This window comes from Bufo gargarizans, chromosome 4 (genome assembly GCF_014858855.1).
Source record: "Bufo gargarizans isolate SCDJY-AF-19 chromosome 4, ASM1485885v1, whole genome shotgun sequence".
NCBI lineage: Eukaryota > Metazoa > Chordata > Amphibia > Anura > Bufonidae > Bufo > Bufo gargarizans.
Window position 1 is genome coordinate 180,913,726 of NC_058083.1, and position 17,859 is coordinate 180,931,584.

General features: G+C 41.1%; 1 protein-coding gene across 1 annotated transcript in view; it reads left to right on the plus strand.

Moving 5' to 3' along the window:
• The window catches only part of SLC7A14 (solute carrier family 7 member 14), a 126,382-nt gene that overhangs the window by 95,213 nt on the left and 13,310 nt on the right, over positions 1–17,859 (plus strand). The window contains exons 3-7 of the mRNA XM_044291012.1: positions 1,268–1,504; positions 7,086–7,303; positions 10,264–10,410; positions 11,348–11,556; positions 12,521–13,398. Of these exons, the coding sequence (XP_044146947.1) occupies positions 1,268–1,504; positions 7,086–7,303; positions 10,264–10,410; positions 11,348–11,556; positions 12,521–13,398 (1,689 nt within the window). The remainder of the gene's footprint in view (positions 1–1,267; positions 1,505–7,085; positions 7,304–10,263; positions 10,411–11,347; positions 11,557–12,520; positions 13,399–17,859) is intronic.

Sequence of the window (17,859 nt, forward strand, 5' to 3'; positions counted from 1 at the left end):
AGGAACACAATACCAGGAATACAGGAGCGAATAAAGACCTTAATCACAGGCAATCTGTGGCCAGCAGGCTGCCTGTTTAAATAGGCCTGGCTGGTAAGTCACATGACGTGGCCAGCATCATGTGACTCACAACAGCCCAACTCAGCCGAGCACCGATAATCATTATCGGCACTCAGCTCCCCTGCTGCTCGCCTGCTGCCATGGAGACGAGGACGCAGGCTACGACCTTGCCCCTCTCCTTGCGCAGGTTGCCAGTGGTGCTGCGAAGGAAGCATGCGCCGCCTGCGCCTCGTTACATTCCCTTTATACTGTCACTCCACCTTTAATTTAACCATTTTTCATATGCATTTGCATTTTGTCACATCTGTAGATATCACAGTTGAAAAGGAAAAGCTAAATGCATATTGCATTTTCATTTTATGACACTTAATGCAGTTCATGAAGAAATAGCAAAGCCAAAGTGAAGTTTGAGTTTTCTTTTCCCTTTCAGCTTTTTTAATTTTAGATTTGATCATGAAATACCAGTATGGTAATGAAAATGAAATGACATTTTCTTTGTGCAAAAAGAAATGTTACAAAGGTATTTTAATTTTATTTTTTGGCTGGATTTTCCTCCCATAGTTATGGAAAGGGGACATAATAAAAAAAAAAATATATATATATATATATATATATATATTGATTACATGTTGTGCTATTAACAAAAAAAAAAAAGGGAAAAGAAGACTTCCCCCCCCCCTCTTTATCACCAAAAAGGTGCAAAAACTATTTACATAACCAAATAGATAAAATGTTATCGCTTTCAATGAGGCCTGGTCGGGAAGGGAGTTAAATTGTCCAGGCTTGAACTGGTTTATTTAAAGTGGCATTGCCATGGGTGATGTAGCAGATGAATGAATTCAATAATCTTCTTTGCCGTTCTACCTTCAGCCATGGAGTGTCTCCAGCGGTGAAAAAAATATAAAAAGCACAGTTAAACAATTTACTATGTGTGTATATTCTGTTTATTGAATTGACATTTTATTGACATTACTGGAATAGTTCTATTGGATTCACCAGCCATCAGTAGATCATTGACATAAACTCAAAAGGAGTCGCATATGTGGCCAAACAGGACATTGGTGCAACCATAAAAAGACTTGTAAATTATATATTCCCCAATCGTACTTTACCAACATCTGAGGTATGCTTCAATGGTGAGAGTGGCTTCACAGTTTGAGAAACACTTTCTGATGTAATCTGTAATTCTCTCTTTTTATGTACACAGGGGTGTGTTATGCTGAATTTGGAGTTCGTGTTCCCAAAACAACAGGATCTGCTTACACGTACAGTTATGTCACTGTTGGTGAATTTGTGGCATTCTTCATTGGATGGAACTTAATCTTAGAATATCTCATTGGTACAGCAGCCGGAGCAAGTGCCCTGAGTAGCATGTTTGACTCCCTTGCCAATCACACTATCAGCCACTGGATGATTGAGAGTGTGGGGACATTAAATGGATTAGGTAAGGATTATTCAGCTCTGATGATAAAACTTGACTATTGCCAACTCTCTAGGAACATTTCTCATTATTACAGTCAGGTCCATAAATATTGGGACATCGACACAATTCTAACATTTTTGGCTCTATACACCACCACGATGGATTTGAAATGAAACGAACAAGATGTGCTTTAACTGCAGACTGTCAGCTTTAATTTGAGGGTATTTACATCCAAATCAGGTGAACGGTGTAGGAATTACAACAGTTTGCATATGTGCCTCCCACTTGTTAGGGGACTAAAAGTAATGGGACAATTGGGTTCTCAGCTGTTCCATGGCCAGGTGTGTGTTATTCCCTCATTATCCCAATTACAATGAGTAGATAAAAGGTCCAAAGTTAATTTTAAGTGGGCTATTTGCATTTGGAATCTTTTGCTGTCAACTCTCAAGATGAGATCCAAAGAGCTGTCACTATCAGTGAAACAAGCCATCATTAGGCTGAAAAAAACAAAACAAAACGATCAGAGAGATAGCAAAAACATTAGGTGTGGCCAAAACAACTGTTTGGAACATTCTTAAAAAGAAGGAACGCACTGATGAGCTCAGCAACACCAAAAGACCCAAAAGACAATGGAAAACAACTGTGGTGGATGACCGAAGAAGAATTTCCCTGGTGAAGTTGGCCAGATCAAGAACACTCTCCAGGAGGTAGGTGTATGTGTGTCAAAGTCAACAATCAAAAGAAGACTTCACCAGAGTGCATACAGAGGGTTCACCACAAGATGTAAACCATTGGTGAGCCTCAAAAACAGGAAGGCCAGATTAGAGTTTGCCAAACAACATCTAAAAAATCCTTCACAGTTCTGGAACAACATCCTATGGACAGATGAGACCAAGATCAACTTGTACCAGAGTAATGGGAAGAGAAGAGTATGGAGAAGGAAAGGAACTGCTCATGATCCTAAGCATACCACCTCATCAGTGAAGCATGGTGGTTGTAGTGTCATGGCGTGGGCATGTATGGCTGCTAATGGAACTGGTTATCTTGTATTTATTGATGATGTGACTGCTGACAAAAGCAGCAGGATGAATTCTGAAGTGTTTTGGGCAATATTATCTGCTCATATTCAGCCAAATGCTTCAGAACTCATTGAGCGCTTCACAATGCAGATGGACAATGTCCCAAAGCATACTGCAAAAGCAACCAAAGAGTTTTTTAAGGGAAAGAAGTGGAATGTTATGCAATGGCCAAGTCAATCACCTGACCTGAATCCGATTGAGCATGCATTTGGGAGGCACATATGCAAACTGTTTTAATTCCTACACTGTTCACCTGATTTGGATGTAAATACCCTCAAATTAAAGCTGACAGTCTGCAGTTAAAACACATCTTGTTTGTTTCATTTCAAATCCATTGTGGTGGTGTATAGAGCCAAAAATGTTAGAATTGTGTCGATTTCCCAATATTTATGGACCTGACTGTATGTTAAAGAAACTGTCTGGTATAATATTTGCTTGAGTGTTGCAGGTCAAATATAGCTCATTATTTTGAATTGGTAATGGTTAATTTTCATTCTATTTCTGTAAATGGTGAAATATATAAATATATATATATATATATATATATATACACTATATATATATATATATATATATATATATAGTGGGGTTTCGGTCTGGTAGATAGGGTAAGCGGAAGCAGTACAGAGGCAAAAGACAAGTTCTTAACGCCAAACTTTAGTGTTTTATTTACACTTGAGGAAAATGCACAAAACAATGCGTTACTTTGCAGTCTTAGTGTTTACTTCACACACAATGGAAAGTACATCTTGGTGTTGCTTCACACAAATTGGAAAGTTCATATAAGACAAGTCAGCTTGATGTCAGTTCTGCCTCCAGCAGTCCACGGCAGGCTTTAGGGGGCCTGTTTAATCGGCCCATGGGTCTCATCCCTCTAACCTGGCACCAAGCCTCAGATCCCAACACAGAGATCCTGCTGCTGAGCCCAGCTGCCTATTTAAGGACAGCCAAGTGCTGCCAAAACCCCGGAATGGCAGTTTAAATCCAGTCTGGTATTTGACCCCTCCTGGCTGCAAATCAGCCCAGCAGCACACACTGAGAGGAAAATACCTGTTTTCCCAGACCATTCCCCTCACTGTGTCACAATATATACTATAATTATCCAAGATAAAACAAAGGTATTGTCTATACATTGTGAATATTCTTTAAAGGGAATCTGTCACCCCGATTTAGGACCATTATCTACAGTAAGACATAAGTAGTGCTGCAGATACGGGGTCCAGATCAGTTATTTGTATGTTCCTACTGCCTCTGAAAAACAGAGCAGCACTGAAATATTACAGCCTTTAGATGCCTGTTCAAGTATGATTACGGAATCTAAAGATTGAAAAACCTAGAAGCACGCACTACCGGCTTAAGACCGGTATCCCCGTGCTGCGATCGGGGATGCCAGTCATTATTTCTAATAGGCTGTTTCTTTCTGAAGAGATTGTACTTTTCAATCTGTACTTTTCATTGATACCATGGTGAAGCGACCAAAAATGGTGAATCGGCCATTTAGACTTTTCTTTTTCCATTTCACCGTTTGCTGTATGGAATAAACAATTTTAATATTTAAATAGTATGAGCGTTTTGCACGTGGTGACACCTTTCATGGTTATTTTTCTAAATTGTTTATGTATTTTTATTTTGGCAAAATTTATATAAATTTAAATAGATAGATAGATAGATATTTTTTATTTTTACACTTTTTAATTGTTCCCCTAGGGAGCTTTAACAAACAATCTATAGATTGCTTCTCTCATAGACCTCAATGCATTAGCATAGGAACTTATGTGAGGCAGCCTCGGATCATTCAGGAGGACTGAGGCTGCCACACACACCATCCAGCCCCCCGAATCCTTGCTAGAGAAAGCCGATGCATGGCTGGGAGTGTGCCCTCTAGTTTTTTTACCTCCCAGATGTTGTGGTCTCATTTGACCACGGCATCTTAGGGGTTAAATGTGTTTGATCGCCATTATTGTCGATCCAATACAATAGCCCCAGGTGCCCACTGCCATTTTTAAATACCTGACCACCTACATAAATTTATGTGAGGCAGTCAGGAAGGGACTAAACACTGACCAGAAAGAAACATCATTGAATATCTATTTAATGAATCAGATACTGTCTCTGACATGATGATGTTCTGCTATAATTGTTCCAAATGCATCATTCACAAATGCTAGCTGTATATGTGCAGATAAGTTGACCAGTACTGTATATTCCAATTTATAATATCTATACATCTATGGCAATGAGGTACAGGTGTCTTTACAAATGAGTCTCGTTCATGTAAAACTGCTGATAGAAAAATAACATAGAAACATAGAATGTGTCGGCAGATAAGAACCATTTGGCCCATCTAGTCTGCCCAATATATCTGAATCCTATGGATAGCCCCTGGCCCTATCTTATATGAAGGATGGCCTTATGCCTATCCCATGCATGCTTAAACTCCTCCACTGTATTTGCAGCTACTACTTCTGCAGGAAGGCTATTCCATGCATCCACTACTCTCTCAGTAAAGTAATACTTCCTGATACTACTTTTAAACCTTTGCCCCTCTAAAACTATGTCCTCTTGAAGCAGTTTTTCTTCTTTTAAATATTCTTTCCTCTTTTACCTTGCTGATTCCCTTTATGTATTTAAAATTTTCTATCATATCCCCTCTGTCTCGTCTTTCTTCCAAGCTATACATATTAAGGTCCTTTACTCTTTCCTGGTAAGTTTTATCCTGCAATCCATGTACCAGTTTAGTAGCTCTTCTCTGAACTCTCTCCAAAGTATCAATATCCTTCTGGAGATATGGTCTCCAGTACTGCGCACAATACTCCAAATGAGGTCTCACTAGTGCTCTGTAGAGCGGCATGAGCACCTCCCTCTTTCTACCGGTAATGCCTCTCCCTATACACCCAAGCATTCTGCTAGCATTTCCTGCTGCTCTATGACATTGTCTGCCTACCTTTAAGTCTTCTGAAATAATGACTCCTAAATCCCTTTCCTCAGATACTGAGGTTAGGACTGTATCACTGATTTTATATTCTGCTCTTGGGTTTTTACGTCCCAGGTGCATTATCTTGCACTTATCAACATTAAATTTTAGTTGCCAGATTTTTGACCATTCCTCTAGTTTTCCTAAGTCCTTAGGTAGGGGCTGGGGATTGTGGATCTTTATCATTAGGAGTAGTGTGTATATGAAGTTTTATTCTGCCAGATTCTGCTCCCGTGTAAGTGCCTAGAGCTGATGCAGTGTAAATAGGAACTTTTGAATAGGAGCAATGTAAATATGAACTTTTTTTCTGCCCGGTTCTGCACCTGCACTGGGGGGAGGGTGTCACTGTGAAGTGCTCTCTGTATTGAGCTGCTTCACAACCCCTCCCCTTTGCTCTGAATGACACATGTAGTGGTTGTACTGTATTGGGAGGGGCTGTAAAGTGGCTTAATGCAGAGAGCCCTTCACAGTGACCTCAAGTGCAAGTGCAGAACCTGGCAGAAAAAAAGTTCATATTTACACTGCACTAGCCCCTGCTCTGTCAGCAGTTTTGCATGATCAACACTCCCTTTAAGTGATGTAAAAAGAACACGCAAGGTTATGTTCATACACTGTGCCGTACAGCAAAAGGACAGCATGAGGACATTGTAATTAACTACTAGAGACACATACCACAGGTTGAGAACCCCTGCTGGACAATAAAGCTGTAAGTAAACAGCCACTGTATTGTTTCAGATTAGACAGCAGGCATGCTCAACCTGCGGCCCTTCAGCTGTTGTAAAACGACAACTCCCACAATGCCCTGCTGTAGGCTGATAGCTGTAGGCTGTTAGGGCATGCTGGGAGTTGTAGTTTTGCAACAGCCGGAGGGCCGCAGGTTGAGCATGCCTGGATTAGAGCAACAGAAGATTACCATTGCATGCTACCGATAATACTAAAGGATGGATTTCAACCAATGACCGTAGCAGAGGATTCCCATATGCAATAACTGTGCTGCTGTGGGTTATAGCATACTTTCGTCACTGCCGGCCTTCATGTAGAACCTGTATATTGTTTCTAAAATGTCATGTTTCAGTATAAATGACTTAAAATTTTCATATCATTCATTGCTTTTGCCTGTCTGATTAGTATTCACTGCATCTCCAAGCCTCTTAGCCTCCCACTATGTCATTGGTGTCACCTGTGACATGATAGTGGATGAAGGCAATAAAAGCATATCATAGAAGCTGACAAAATGCACACATGCATTATCCTACAGCAAAGTCTGTGTGTAGAAATGTGCACATTATAGTACAGAAGATGATCCATGCGCTGCAGAAAAAAAGACGACTATCTGCCTGAATCACCAACCTATTACTCACTCTTGTGACTCATAATCAGACGTTCTCCTCTGGCGTAGCCATTCTTCACCATCTGATCAAATGCGTATACAGCAGTCTGCAGGGCATCTTTTTTTTTTTTCTTTTTGTCATTATTTTGCCATATATTCTAAGATTGTACATTATGTTCCCATTGTAATATTTGACTTTTGATTATTGTTTTATTTCAGGCAAAGGTGAAGAATCCTATCCAGATCTTCTTGCTCTAGTCATTGCAGTTATTGTGACAATAATTGTTGCCCTTGGAGTAAAGAATTCAGTTGGATTTAATAATGTACTAAATGTAATTAACCTGGCCGTCTGGGTCTTTATAATGATTGCTGGCCTTTTCTTTGTGAATGGAAAAAACTGGTCAGAAGGGAACTTTCTACCCTATGGATGGTCAGGGGTAGGTGACCTTTCTTGTTACTTATGCATCGCCATACAAAAACACAAAAGGGTAAAGAAGGAAACAATGTAAATGTGATCTGACTGCCTGATCATATGTAGTTTTCAGTACTGATCTCTGTTATAAGTCAATAGAGAAGGTGTCATCTTACAGAAGTTCTGTTATATGGTTTACATCAGCAATGGAGATCCAAACTAACTGTCCAAAACATTTAATCGTATGAGAGCACCAAAGAAACAGTACACACACAGTGCCTTGCAAAAGTATTCACCCCCACCCCCCTTGACTTTTTTTGTATTTTGGTGCCTCACAACCTGGAATTAACATGAATTGTTTGAGGATTTGCATCATTTAATTTACAGAACATGCCCACAACTTTGAAGATGTTTTTATTTATTTTTTATTGTGAAGCAAACAGCAAATTGGACAAAATAACAGGAAAAGTCAATGTGCAGAACTATTCACCCCCCTAGTGAATACTTTGTAGAGCCACCTTTTGCAGTAATCACAGCTTCAAGTCGCTTTGGATAAGTCTCTATGAGCTTGCCATCTTACCACTGGGATTTTTGCCCATTCCTCCTTGCAAAACTGCTCCAGCTCCTTCATGTTGGATGGTTTGCGCTTGTGAACAGCAATCTTTAAAGGGGTTCTGCAGTTTGTTTTAACTGATGATCTATCCTCTGGATAGATCATCAGCTTCTGATCGGAGGGGGTCCGACACCCGGGACCCCTGTCGATCAGCTGTTTGAGAAGGCAGCAGAGCTCCAGTAGCGCCGCGGCCTTCTCACTGTTTACCGCCGGCCCACTGATGTCACGACTAGTATCAACTAGCGTGGGCGGGGCTAAGCTCTGTTCACTTGACTGGAGGGGGGGGTGAATACTTTTGCAAGGCACTGTATATAACTCTTAATACTGAGAACAGAACAAGGAAAACACCTGGAAGAGTCAGTTGTAAGAGAACTAATGTTCTCCAAAGGCATACAAAATAGGAGGTGTGGGACAGGGGTCGGCAATGGTGACATCAGTGTCCTGCATCTACATCCAATGCCTGCATGGCGCTATGGAGGAGGAGAGTTTTGGCAAGAACTGCCACTGTCCCGAATTGCGTAGCATCAGTTGCCACAATAAGTTTGGGGACTATTACCCCAATATTGTAGGGGACAATGTCTGAAAAGAGGATTATGAATGTTAATTGACACAAATAAAATAAAAAAGTATACTTTGCTTGGAGTTTCCTTTGAAAAATTTAATAATAGCGATATTATATATATTGATTCTGTAAGATCAACATTCCATAAACACTGGAAGAAAGTGGTCTGCTTACTTTGGCTGCTGGTATACAGACATGTGGGTGCAAAATTATCAATGCATTGGGTCCACAGGATGAGATTAGTTCAAAGCAGGGTTATTAAAAAGTCTTGGAAAACAACACGATTCGGGGCTCTGGGTCAGCAGAATACAAACATACACATACTGCTGCAATTTCAACTGAATCGCGCCACCAAAAACCGCCCTGTACCAGCCCCAGGGGCAATCAATGGCAAGCATAAGCTGTGATCCTAATTAATGTGCAACTGGCACCTTAAACACAATACATATACAGTATAGGAATAGGAAATATATATTTCAGATGGTCTATCTATACAGGAATAAGGTTTCATACCGGTGAGAGTGGCCAGTTTGCTGAAAACAGAGGCTGTACAAAAAAATACACCCTTATTTAAAAAAATGACCACTTATAATGTTTGCCAGTAAAATAAACCCCCCTTGCAATTTGTGCTAGTACAAAAATGCTCCCTTATAATGTGTGGCAGTACAAAAATACTCCCTTATGCATGCTGCCAAATAAAAATAATTAACTCAAATACTTTCATTCTGCTGTCAACGATGCAGTGCAAGACACAGACTTCTTCTATTCTGTGCCCTGAGCTCTATGCAGCCCGGCCCAGGCAGCGTGATATTAATGACACTGGCCTCAGATAGGCTACAAGAACTAGGACTAATATTAGAGGAAATGGTGGGCCAGGGAGACATCGCTCTTGTGCCCCATCGCGGCATTGAACTGTATTGCTGTCCTGAGTACAGCGATGTAGTTGAATATTTAGAGATGAGCATTTCCACAATAGAAGCGCTCATTGCCCACGGCCCTTCCACTGCCCCCTCTTGTCCCTACCTAGTGCTACCTGATGGCGATTGCCTCACCTCGCCTCATTGGTGGTGCACCTCTTGTATCACGCATACCTTAAGATGTACTTTTAGTTACAGTAGTCTTATAAATGAAAAATATCAAGTAAGAGCTAACCAGTTGTAGTGAGATCTGCCTAAAATATTCATACAGTTGACGATGACCATCATATGATCAGTGCAGGCCACCAAATTTGGTTAAAATTTACAGTGAATGATCAGAGGTATATGACCATCTTTACTGTAAAGCCACAAAGTGCAATGGTATTCAGCGTCACCAGTAGACTTCTTCCTCTGTTTTTTATTGATCTTACTAATGCCACAGGCATCCCAAATAATACAAGTTATGTATGTAGACATCCTTTAAAACTGATATAGGAATCTATTGGATTCTTTCAGGTCAATATCACCGTTTCCACCATAATATTTTACTGTAGCTAAAGGGGTACTATGAGCTCAGTGGTCATGTGCTCTTCCGGCATAGGACGCCGTTGATTGGCCATGCATGTAGGCGGCATGTCACACTTTCTGTTCGGCAAGGATCAGAAGCTTTGGAGACGGGAGTTCAGCGCTAGACCCACAGCACTCGTGACAGGTCTTTTTATTTTTTTACTTTGGCCCAGCCCAGCCCCCTGACCCTGGGTTCCTAGTTTCAGAGAATCCTTTCAAGCTGTTGTATCAGTTTCCATTGAATAAGATAACGAGAAAAGATTATGGAAATGAAACCTAAATAAAATGTGTATAGTTTGCTTATTTTCTCTCTGTACATCCTGTAGGTCCTGAAAGGCGCAGCCACCTGCTTCTATGCTTTCATCGGCTTTGACATCATAGCGACTACAGGGGAAGAGGCAAAGAGTCCCAATACTTCCATTCCATATGCTATAACTGCTTCGTTGATCACCTGTCTAACAGCATATGTATCTGTAAGTGGTCGTGGTAGCCATGTCAACCCATAACTATCAGATGTAATATATAAAGGGTATATGAAAATGTAAAATATATTCTGTGCACAGTGAGATATCATTGCTTGAAGGCCTGTACATGCCATAGATCCAGTTGACTTTCTCCATAAATGCACACACATAGCAGCTGCTACTCAAGTCCGTTATGTTTCCATAGACATAGAGATACAAACAATCATATGCAGGGGCGTAGCTAAAGGCTCATGGGCCCTGATGCAAGAGTTCAGCTTTAGCCCCCCTTCCCTCAAACCTTCGTGCTGCAAAAATTGAAACTGCACCCCCCCCCCCTCCATACCAAATTCTTAACCTAACCCCTTCTGTCCAGCCAGAGGTGTAACTTGCATACACTTTCTATAACACCGGTGTCTTCTTATGTGGCACAAGGGTCTTTGGGCCCCTCAGGCTCCTGGGTCCGGTAGCGACTGCTACCTCTGCACCCCCTATAGATACGCCCCTGATCATATGATAGTTAAATATAGTCATTACCTTTATTTTATTCTTTGTGCTGAAAACAATTGGTTCCAAGTAATTGAAATCTGCCATTTATGCTACATTTTCCTCATCTTCTAAAAAATTCAATGAAATTTTTTGCATGTCAGATAATCCACTGCTGAACATATTTAGAGATGGGATTTTCTTCAAACATGAGAGAACTGTTTATACAGATATTAACACACATTTCTACCCAGATTATGTATCATGATAATAACATGTAATTTTCCACTATACAATACTGCATTTACAACCCCCGCTGTGCAGTTAATAGTATTCTTCCATTACATATATTTTGTCCCAGACCGTTATGGAAGACAGGATGCTACTAAATTTGGCATGCTACTACACGATCATTAATACACTGTCATTCTTTTCCAAACATATTGCTGTTTTGTCTTTCTAGGTAAGTGTTATTTTAACACTAATGGTCCCATACAATATGATTGATACAGAATCACCACTGATGGAGATGTTCGTAGAACATGGCTTCTATGCTGCTAAGTTTATTGTGGCCATTGGATCAGTAGCTGGGCTCAGTGTCAGCTTGTTTGGTTCTTTGTTTCCTATGCCCAGAGTGATCTACGCAATGTCTGGTGATGGGTTGTTATTCAGGTTAGTATTACCACCTTACAAATCACTAGTCAGACCACACATGGAATGTTGTGCACAGGTTTGTGCACCAATGTACAGAAACATTGTAGTGCTTGAATGGATTGAAAATGGCTCAAGTAATAAAAGGGTTATTTCATTTAAAGTGGTTTTTCTAACTGGTGATCTGTCCTCTGGATAGGTCATCAGTATCTGATCAATGGTGGTCCAACACATGGGACCCTCACCAATCAACTGCTTGAGAAGGCTCCAGTGCTCCTGTGAGTGCCTCAGCCTTCCTGCATCTTACCAAGCACAGCTTCACACATTGTATTGCGGCTTTCCTTGGTATCGCAGCTCAGCCCCATTACCTTGAATGGGACTGAGCTGCACCTAGACTACTGACAGATGAACGTGGCATCACTGGTCCAGGCTAAGCTGTGGGTAGCCTGCAGCACTCACAGCAGCACCGGTGCCTTCTCAAACAGCTGATGTAGACATCCTCTACATCTAGAGGAAAGAAGCTTTCTACACCAACATAATAGGGGAACTGTTTTCTTCCTCCCCTGGATCAATATTGCAGGATGATAGACTGAACTGGTTGGATCTATGGGCCACATATATTAAGACTGGCGTTTTAGAAGTCGGCGGTGGATCTGCCGAAACTTCAGAGCTGTCTTACATTTAGACCTTTTTCTACGCCTAAAACAGGCATAGAAAATGGTAAATGTGACGGGGCTGCCGGCCCATCCCCTACCCTAACACAATTTTAGACCTGGCATGTGCGGGTAGAAATCACAGATTGCAGCACAACTTGCCATTGCACCACAATCTGTGACTGAAATACACCTAGTATAGCTGTAGTTCAGCTTAATAAATGACCCCCCTATATCTTTTATCAGCATTACAAACTGTGTTACATAGAACAAAGCTTGTCTGCTCTTTATAAATCTATTGTAATAATATACGTTCCTTCTTGTATTTATAGGTTTTTATCCCATGTCAGCTCTTACACAGAGACACCCATTGTGGCTTGTATTGTCTCTGGATTTCTTGCCGCCCTGCTGTCTCTACTGGTTAGTCTTCGTGATCTAATAGAAATGATGTCTATTGGAACTCTTTTAGCCTACACCCTCGTATCTGTCTGTGTCTTGTTACTGCGCTACCAGCCTGAAAGCGACATTGATGGTTTTGTGAAATTTCTTTCTGAAGAACATACCAAGAAGAAAGAAGGAATCATTGCTGATTGTGAGAAAGAAATTTGTTCTCCTATGAGTGACGGAGAGGAATTCAGTAGTCCAGCCACTAACACCTGTGGAGCAAAGAATCTACCGTCTCTTGGAGACAATGAAATGCTTATTGGTAAATCTGACAAATCCAACTACAACGTTAACCATCCAAACTATGGAACAGTAGACATGACATCAGGCATAGAGGCTGATGGGTCTGAAAACATCTACCTTTTAAAGCTGAAGAAATTCATAGGCCCACGATACTATACCATGAGAATACGGCTTGGTTTACCAGGAAAAATGGATAGGCCAACACTTGCCACAGGTCGCACAGTGACCATCTGCGTCATGCTTCTTTTTGTCTTGCTATTCATCTTCTGCTCTTTTATAATATTTGCCGCAGATTATGTTTATGACCACGTGTGGTGGGCTGTCCTGTTGGTCGTTTTGATGGTACTGCTGATCATTGCTTTGGTTTTTGTTATACTTCAACAACCGGAGAACCCTAAAAAATTGCCTTACATGGCACCATGTGTCCCATTTGTTCCTGCATTTGCAATGCTAGTCAACATTTATCTGATGCTAAAATTGTCATCCATTACATGGATCCGATTTGCTGTCTGGTGTTTTGTAGGTAAGTTGTGAACATCACCAAAAGGTGGAACCTGTATTTTTGTACTTTTATTCCCTGAATGTTTTAACCTACCACAGCATGACTAAAGCACTTTCTTAATCTACAGTATAGGGGCAATATGTAAATGAAACGTGTCTATTTAAAATAGTTTTTGAAACAGTTCATATAATTAGTTACCTAATATTGCCTATTACTTTTTCATACTGGAGTTTTGAAGGATCTTTGAAGAACTACAACATTACTGATTTGTATGCCTTGTGAAAGCCAATACGGTTTTACAGTGTCATCACATGTGACATTTAGTCAATGGGATATAACAGACAGTGAATGAACAATTTGGGTCGAAAAGTTGTTACAGAATTATACATTTTTGCTATATTTTGAAGGGCATTTTTAAGAACCAACCCATAATAAAAAAAAAAGATCTAATATATAAAGCTGAGTGTATGAATGTATGTACTGGTATGTATGTCCTCTAAAGGAATCCACACCATCGCATTTACAATCACGAAATTTTGCACAGCCTCCTCTTGTGACTCGGGGAACGTCATAGGCTATGTTTTGAGTGGAAATTTTTACCCCGCACTTTCCAATTATTTGCCAAAAAATGCACTTAGTAACCTAACCGCCAAACTACATGAGCCATTTTCTGTTACAATTTGCAGATCCGCAAAACACGGATAACGGCCACGTGCTTTCCGCAATTTCGGACCGCACATGGCCGCAACCATAATAGAAACAAGAATAGGACGTGTTCTAACTTTTCTGTGGAACGGAACCATGGATGCGGACAGTGTGTGCTATCCAAATCTTTTGCGGCCCCATTGAAATGAATGGGTCCACACCCGTTCCGCAAAATCCACAGGAGATAAGTGGTCAGTGAAGGTTCATCCACCGGAAACCCCACTGATCACAAGAATTGGGGCCCCATATCTCCTCATAAAAATGGAGCAGTGAATGAGCATGTATGCCACTGCTGTGTTCATCTGTGTGGGACTGTTAGAGATAACCGAGCACCCTGTTATCTCCAGCAAAGTGACTTATCACATTTGTTAAAAAAATGAAAAAATTCACATGGCTGTAGAAAATAATCCCTAATTCATTTCAGCACTCATGGCTGGTGTTTTCTTCTTATGGCCATCTAAACAACCTATAGCTTGGAGATGGATGGTGACAAAGCTGTCTACTTTTAATCCTTAGGATACTGGAGGTTTTTTCATTTTAATTTTTCTTCTCTATCTTCTTTGAGCCATAACTTTTTATATTTTCGTTCACATAGCTGTATGAATGCTGATTTTTTTGTGGGACAAGTTGAACTTACTAATGCCATCATTAATTATGGCATACAATGTAGCGGGAGGCGGTAAAAAAAAGTCCAAATGGGGTGGAATTGAAAAAAAACACAATTCCTCCACCATTTTACAGGTTTTGTTCCCATGGCGTTCCATTTGTGGCAAAACTGACACATGCCCTTTATTCTCTGGGTCAGTACAATTACAAAGATACCCCATATAGGTTTTCTATGTCTAAATAATGTAAAACTAAATTTAAAGAGACACTGTCAGGCCCAATAAGCATTTTTAGCTATATACAGTTGTGTTCAAAATTATTCAACCCCCACTGAAATTGAGTGTTTTGGCCAGTTTGACATTGATTTTGATCTTTTCAGTCATCTTGTTTACAATTAAATAAAAGAGGCACTTGTAAGTCAGACAAATATAACATAACATTTATAATGAAATAACCACAAATGTCTTTTCTGTGCTCACATCATTATCAGTTTTATTCAACCCCCAAGTGACATTCAATCTTAGTACTTAGTACAACATCCTTTTCCAGTTATAACAGCTTTTAAACGTGAAGCATAGCTTGACACAAGTGTCTTGCAGCGATCTATGGGTATCTTTGTCCATTCTTCATGGGCAAAAGCCTCCAGTTCAGTCACATTCTTAGGCTTGCGCGCTGCAACAGCTTTCTTTACGTCCCACCAGAGGTTCTCAATCGGATTTAAGTCTGGTGACTGGGATGGCCACTTCAAAATGTTCCAGCCTTTAATCTGCAACCATGTTCTAGTGGACTTGGAGGTATGCTTGGGATCATTGTCCTGTTGAAAGGTCCAACGTCTCCCAAGCCTCAGGTTTGTGACGGACTGCATCACATTTTCATCCAATATCTCCTGGTACTGAAGAGAATTCATGGTACCTTGCACACGCTGAAGCTTCCCTGTACCTGTTCTGGCATGGAGGCCTTCATTACGCAGTGTGTGCCTTATTGTCTGAGCTGAAACTTCAGTACCCACATCTAACAAATCTTTTTTCAGTTCCTCAGCAGTCACACGGGGACTTTTCTCCACTTTGCGCTTCAGGTAGCGCACAGCAGTCGAAGTCAGCATCTTCTTTCTGCCACGACCAGGTAGCCCTTTGCCTTAATTTTGCGAATGATGCTTCCTATGGTGTCTCTTGGTATGTTTAACATCTTTGCAATCTTCATATAGCCATGCCCTTCCTGTGAAGATAAATCACCTCTTCTCTTGTCTTCCTGGACCATTCTCTTGACTTCACCATGTTTGTAAACACAGCAGTAAATGTCTAGAAGGAGCTGAGTATCACAGTCCTTTTAAATCTGCCTAATTGGTGCTTATTATGCTTGATTGCTGCTCCTTGACATCCACAGGTGTTTTCAATACCTAATCGAAAACACTTGAATGATCCTCTGTTCTTAGGAGCAGTAGTCTTTAAGGGGTTGAATAATTGTGTCAATGAAGAAATCACAAAAAAAACATTTAATACTGTATTACAAAAACAATTGATGTCATTTTAGTTGCATTTGGTTCTTTAAAAAGTCCCTGTAAGATTTCATTCTGAATACAATTACAAACGTACACTAAATTCCCTAAAAACCTTTACAGCATTGGGGGTTGAATAATTTTGAACACAACTGTATATGCAGGCATAGGTCTTCTAATGTGTATTAAAAACATATAAGTATACCCCCTGTCCACCTTATAAATACAGTAAAATCATGTTTGATAACCTGATAGAATCGATCTCCTTTGCGCCCAAGGGGCGGTGTTTCAGCTCCACTTGTGCCCAGTCGCGCCCCACCCGCCGTTTTCAAGCGCCGCCCAGCTCATCAATATTCACTTCGCTGGGCAGCTTCTGCTGTCCCCGACGCAGGTGCTTTTTCACACATATCTGCAGCAAGACATGTAGTGGCTGTGATTGCAAAGCCAGCGCAGGCGCAGCTGAAGCCGCCTCAGCAATGTTTATGGGACGTAGGCGCAGTATCACTGTGGCCACTGGGAGTACCGGGCAAGGTATCCCGCGCATGCCCAGAAGCTGCAAGTGAGGCCGATGCCCATAGCTTTCTATTGGGCATGCGTGGGATCTCGGAGTGTCGGGGACAGCAGAAGCCGCCTAGCGAAGTGAATAATGATGAGCTGGGCGGCGCTTGAAAACGGCGGTTGGGGCGCGGCTGGGCACAAGTGGAGCTGAAACGCCGCCCCTTGGGTAACCTTAGTGATTCTATCAGGTTATCAAACATGATTTTACTGTATTTATAAGGTGGACAGGGGGTATACTTATATGTTTTTAATACACATTAGAAGACCTATACCTGCATATACAGTACAGACCAAAAGTTTGGACACACCTACTCATTCAAAGAGTTTTCTTTATTTTCATGACTATGAAAATTGTAGATTCACACTGAAGGCATCAAAACTATGAATTAACACGTGGAATTATATACATAACAAAAAAGTGTGAAACAACTGAAAATATGTCATATTCTAGGTTCTTCAAAGTAGCCACCTTTTGCTTTGATTACTGCTTTGCACACTCTAGGCATTCTCTTGATAAGCTTCAAGAGGTAGTCACCTGAAATGGTCTTCCAACAGTCTTGAAGGAGTTCCCAGAGATGCTTAGCACTTGTTGGCCCTTTTGCCTTCACTCTGAGGTCCAGCTCACCCTAAATCATCTCGATTGGGTTCAGGTCCGGTGACTGTGGAGGCCAGGTCATCTGGCGCAGCACCCCATCACTCTCCTTCATGGTCAAATAGCCCTTACACAGGCTGGAGGTGTGTTTGGGGTCATTGTCCTGTTGAAAAATAAATGATGGTCCAACTAAACGCAAACCGGATGGAATAGCATGCCGCTGCAAGATGCTGTGGTAGCCATACTGGTTCAGTATGCCTTCAATTTTGAAGAAATCCCCAACAGTGTCACCAGCAAAGCATTCCCACACCATCACACCTCCTCCTCCATGTTTCACGGTGGGAACCAGGCATGTAGAGTCCATCCGTTCACCTTTTCTGCGTCGCACAAAGACACGGTGGTTGGAACCAAAGATCTCAAATTTGGACTCATCAGACCAAAGCACAGATTTCCACTAGTCTAATGTCCATTCCTTGTGTTCTTTAGCCCAAACAAGTCTCTTCTGCTTGTTGCCTGTCCTTAGCAG